Source organism: Procambarus clarkii, chromosome 2 (genome assembly GCF_040958095.1).
Source record: "Procambarus clarkii isolate CNS0578487 chromosome 2, FALCON_Pclarkii_2.0, whole genome shotgun sequence".
Taxonomy (NCBI): Eukaryota; Metazoa; Arthropoda; class Malacostraca; order Decapoda; family Cambaridae; genus Procambarus; species Procambarus clarkii.
The window spans coordinates 12561187-12567277 of record NC_091151.1 but is presented as its reverse complement, the minus strand read 5'-3'; the positions used below and the strand labels follow the sequence as shown (position 1 = coordinate 12567277).

General features: G+C 41.8%; 1 protein-coding gene across 1 annotated transcript; it reads left to right on the top strand.

Annotated features, from left to right (window-relative positions):
• The first annotated feature begins 3126 nt into the window (after nucleotides 1-3126).
• LOC138365735 (threonine-rich protein-like) lies at nucleotides 3127-3510 on the top strand. Its single transcript, XM_069326219.1, has one exon. It carries the CDS (start codon nucleotides 3127-3129, stop codon nucleotides 3508-3510), a length of 384 nt encoding a protein of 127 aa, XP_069182320.1.
• The last annotated feature ends 2581 nt before the right edge of the window (nucleotides 3511-6091 follow it).

The window sequence follows — 6091 nt, the reverse complement described above, 5'->3', positions numbered from 1 at the left end:
GATCAGCTTCCATATATACTTTATACCCATACATATACATACACACACACATATACATACATATACATACACACACACATATACATACATATATACACACACATGTATTCACATACATCTGTCATTTACTCTGACAGGGTGAGATAGCTGATAAAGAAACTAGTGTGCAATTAAGCACTTAATCACTGAAGGTGATGAAGGCGCTTTCACAAGCTCAGGTTATATAGTTACATCATATATATACATTGAATAAATGATATATTACAAGGTCAATCTTGGATACAAGTCCAATATATCATCAAGTGTTCCAGTACTCATATAGTAATTACAGAGTTCAGCATACCTTAGCCCAGGAGGGCGAAAGTCAGTCAGTATGGGACATTCTACAATATAATGTTCAAGAGTGTGCATGTTTTCTCTTTCACAAAGTTGACACAATGTGTACTCGACATTTGGGTTTTGAGAAAGCTGCCAGATACGTCTATATGCCAGGCGTATTCTGGCCACTATAACATCACATTGCCGGGTTCTTGTTCTATTAGTCCCATATGTGAATGTCTCCTCACGATATCTATCATAATATTTAATGCTATAACTTTCAGGTCTTTGAGAATTTGTTAGGTCGGTGAGATTTTCATTAGATATTTGTTTAAGTATTCTCTTTGTCACTGCTAATGAAACACCCATATCAATTTCTACTACTGGTTTTCTGCAGGCTGACTTAGCAAGCATATCAACAGTGTCATGCCTTGAGCCAACATGTGATGGTATCCATAGGAATTTATTCTCAAATTTGTTTTCTTTAGAAGCTAAAACATTCATTCGAGTATCACTGACTATTTTCTGGGTGTCACTACTATGTGCATTCAGTGCCAGGAGTGCACTCTGCGAGTCACAGTATACAAGTCCACTGCCTTTGTCTTTTAAAAATTCAGTGGCAAGATATATGCCTAAGCTGTCAGGCTCCATGTAGCCTACCTTCAAAATAGTAATAGAAGCTATAATATGTCTTACTGGAAAAGTCTTCCAATGAAAAAGCTGCCTATGATCCAACAATCCTAAGGCGCATCATAGAAAATCAAATGAGCAGGATAGCAGTAGCCACTCACGTCTTCACAGACAGATCGGTTGACACAATACGAGTGTGATCGTACTGCTCTTTGCACGGACAGCGAACAGGCCTATTGGAGACTGGAAGGACCAGTATCTTCAACCTAAACCTAGCTGTTTGTCATACAAAAGGCATTCCCATGTGTGATTGCACAAAACTCTCAATGTGCAATCATACACACTCAAAAGCTGCACTTCAAGTATTAGGAAAAAAGCGGTAGAAAGACAACGTGCAAATAATTACCATCATTTTGTATCTTGGGCGCAGTAGCTAAAGGAAAAAGACTCAACATAACCTTAAACTGGATCCCATCCCATGTTGGAATCCCATTAAATGAGAAAGGCGATGAAATTGCTAAATTACCAACTAGTTATCCAGTGATTAATAAAACAATCCAACCCTGCCTCGAATACATAAAAAAACACCATCACCAAAAAACTCACCTCAACAAAGCCCATCTACAACCGAGTAGCAGAAGGTTGACCCTCTCCAATATGGTATCTTCAGGCCACCAAGTTAAAAGGTTAAATACCCCAAAAGGAATCCACAGGGAAAAAGCAGTTCGGTTATATAGAATATGTCTAGTTTACAGATGCAACTGGGAGGTTATCATGAGATAACCCAGTTATGATAACTCACGATTTATCATGAGTTAACCCAGACAGAGGGCATGCATCTTTTGCCAAACAATCACAGTAAAACCACTACTTCACTATATCCAGGAATGTGAAGCAACCAACGACCTTATAAGAGCTCTTAAGAGCCCCTGAATCTTGCAGTAACCACCCTGAAGCCATCAACACTGCCACTATCCTGGTCAAAAGAGATGTCCAGCAGCTGGGCACCATCAAATACTGTCAAACAATATCCTCCCCCGTGATAGCAGCATGACTTAAATGCGAACTCAACACACGGTATAATTTTACTAAAAAATCTACCACTTACGGGCTACTCATGCCCTGTGCCATCTCTTGGGTGGCATAATATTCATCATTTAATCCATTTGGTCCCCCCCCCCCACACACACCCACCCACCCGGTCCACACCAGCAATCCTGACTAACTTCACAAGACACCCATCACAACTAGGACCCGTTGAGGGTGTTTTAACAACAATAATGCGCCACAAATGCCTAAAAGTCAGGACTCGCCCCATGGACGGCCAAACTTTCACCAAAAGCGACGTCTTTAAGATCTTAAAAGAAGCCGTCTGATTACACCCATCGACCTTGGTCAAGAAGGTAAAAATATTTTTCTCTTGTGTGAGGGATCCCTAAAGAAAAAAAAAAGAAATAAATCGATTGCACTTAGAAAAGTGCACCACTTCTTTCCTCTCTTCCCACATCAGTACATCGCCGACCGAACAGTCTATCAGCGGGACCAGCCACTGGATCACGGACCGAGAACAAACGGAGATCATTACCAACATCGAGGAAGAAAACCCGAACCTGAGAGTATTCGATGTTATATGCTACAGCACCGATACCGACGATGACTAGCACACCACCATGAAGACTTCCTTCACCACCATAGCCGCAGCTAACCAGGCTGCCACACATGGTCTCCACTGCTTCCGCATCAAGATTCCACCCTTCCAAGTGGAGAAAGAACGATACCATGAGCTCCCCAGGGCTTTCCGTGCTACGATTGCTCCCACCCCACCAACAAGTGTCAGCACCCCATCCAGAAGTGCAGCCTTTGCGCCTAGGACCATTATCCCATCTGTAAATCGACAACTCATCGCTGCCTTCTCCGCAACGGCAATCAACCTGTAATTTCACACCGCTTTCCCGGCAGACAAAAAAATCAAGGCCCAGGTTAAAACAAAAAAAAAAAAAACCTTAACCCCGCCACCAGAGCCCCTGATGCTATACTCAACACCTCAGCTCTCACCAACCAACCAGAAGATTCCCAGTCTTACCAAACAGTGGTTTCTCCTACCAGTCAAGCCAGCCTTTACAATGGGGACCGACTACTACCGATTCATCAGGGAACTGAATGTGCTGTACCTAGACAATGGCCTGGACCCCATCACAGCCCCTGACGCAAGTCTCAACCTCCCTTATCACACCCGGGACTTCCACAAGGTCGACTGCTAGATCGGTATCAACTCAGACGTCAGCTCCACTAAAGACCCAGGCTGCACAAACAGCAGCATCCTCCATTCCAGCCCCAAAAGCTACCTCCATCACCATCTCAACAGAAGCGCTCGCAGACGTGCTCTCTCCGACCACAACCACCACCGACGTTACCGAACCAGCTTCCATCACAACTCGTCGACTTCAGAGCCAGCCTCAACCTCAACCTACGAGACCAAAACCCCCAACAACGAACTACGCCACGGACTCCTCAGACGAGGAAATTTCATTAAGAGCTCCATTGTCACGACACTTTCCCTAGTGCGTGCAAGATCTCCTCGTGGAGGCCACATCACCGAACTCCAATGACAACACAGCCATGTCAACTAGCAACAAGACTCGAACTAAGAAAACATGGAAGACCTAGAGGTCTTCATTAACTCATTAGCTCTATAATTAGTATTGCTTGCCCTCCGTGACGACCACCCCCCTCCCCCCCAAAAAAATCCATCCATTTACAGATCTCCAGTTTCAGCTATTGGTAATGGTTTCAAAGTGCCTCCACTTTCGGGCTATTCATGCCCGAGCCACCTTTTGGGTGGCTTCATCTTAATAAATCAATCCATTTGGTCACCATAGGACCTACCGACCACAAGTCTTCAACTATCCATCTGGCCATTTTCCACCTTCGAACATTAACGCAAGCGACGCTTTGCTATTTAGAGCAGTGCAGCTAGATCAGTAAATCATTGACAGTTCGAGTGCATCACTTTATTACTGGAAAAATGTGGAGATTATACTGCATTTCTGTAGTGATGGCGACTGCAGTTATGAAGGCTTACATCTCTGGAAAACATGAGCCTCAGGATCCCGAAGAAAGTGTTAACTGGAATTCGTTTATGCCCAAGGAAACCTTCTAGGAAAGAGCACAGAATAGTTAAACGAATTCGCAGTTTGCCTTTAGAACTTCCAAATCTATTTCCGGAACATTTAAAAGTGAAGAAAGCAATTCTGCCCGCGCTGTCCAACTTGCTAGATGTACCACCAGAGGTCGTGAAGGATGCCGACCCCATCCAGATGCTCAACACGCTTAAAACAAAACGTTCATCAGAAACGTTCGTTAACACATTAAGTTAACACATTAAGTTAACCCATGACATGACTTGACATACCGTCATTGATCATAGAGGAAGGCGACTCCCTCATGATGCTCAACTTCGAGGCAAAATATTTGACAGCCAGACACAAACGTTCAGTCAATGACATCACTGTTGATATCCCAGACTTCTTAAGTGATGGAGAATTGGGATATATATATAGTGAAGTTCAAGGATGTAGTGCCCCGGGCTGACACTCAAACATTAACAAATAATGTTCGTCAACTTTACGACAATAACGAACACCTTACACGTGAAATATCAATGCAGCTGGTGTCACATCTAGACAACGGGCGTTCGAGGCCGCTCGCACAGTTCCAGACAATTACTCTAATTCATGTCTAAATATATTAAAAACCCTAAAAAAATTTAAATCTCACATTCCAAGTTGTAATTTTATTGTTTAATATAAACAATGAAAAACTATTTATATAATATTATGAAATAAAATGTTTTAACAACGTGTGACTCATTTATCAAATTCAGCCTGTAATTCCTTATCTTGCAGAGCAGCCATGTGTTCTTGTCTCTTAAACCAATGAACAACCAATGTGTTAATGTTTTTAGTCGCTTCTTAAAATTAAGCTTCCCTAAGGCTGAGTAGTCTTATTTGATATTTACAATGAGAAGGACACAATGAAATACATAGACGCTGAAGCAGTCTTTGATCAACACATCCAGTCTTGGTAGTTTGCTGATGATGAACTTAAGCACTAACATACATGAATCACTTCAGCAGTCACACGCCGGCCCGTCCTCTAGCGTGGCCACGACGGACATAATGATGAACTAAATTGCTGTTTGGAGTTTTGACGTTAAAATGGGATGCATTATTCGAGGGGACACTTTGGTTGCTAACCAACATTGTCCTGAATTTGTATCATTAATCTACAACCTAATTCACAAACCATAATTTATTATTTTTTCTAGTTCGAAAATGGTCTTATTTGGTTCCATTATTTCGTGATTATTATTATTATTAACTTCTGCCATTATTATTCTTTCTAGCATCAGAGCAGTAGAAAACATTTGGACATTAAGGGCAGCTCCTGTTAACGGTTGAAACGATCGGTAAAACATTCAAGGGACCCTACATCTATTATGTTTCCCGGTAATTTGTTCCACGAAACAACACTGTGGCCAAACTAGTATTTATCCAGGTCTTTCCTAAATCTAAACTTACCTATTTTTCATTCATTGTTTCGTATTCTATTAAGTGGATATATTTTATACCTTAACCTTGTTATGCCCGTTCTTCTGCTTGTTCACTTGGGGGGGGGGGAGGGGGGGGGATAGAAATAGACTAAGCAACTATATCCCTGTGAGATGTACTTTGTCTCAAACGTAGTTTAATGTGTACATTTTAATCAGGGATACTCCTAACTCTTCGCCTTTCTAGATAATGTAAATTAAACTTTAACAATCTTTTTCCACATGGAAGGTTCCTAATTCGTGGTGTTAACATTGTCATTCTATGCATGACGCGTTCTATAGTACGGCTACCAAAACTGAACTTAATAATCCAAGTGAGGCTTAAGGAGCTAGTTACAGCTGCAGAAACACACAAGGTATTATATTGCTAACGCTTCTAGAAATGTTCCCAGTGTCCTATTTGCCTTATTTCGAACAGTTTTGCATAGATTTTTTTGCTTACCGTTCGTACTAATTATGACCAAGATTCCTTTCGCTTCCTCATTGCCTTCCCTCTGATATCCTGTGACTATCATCATTACCTAGTCTCATAAC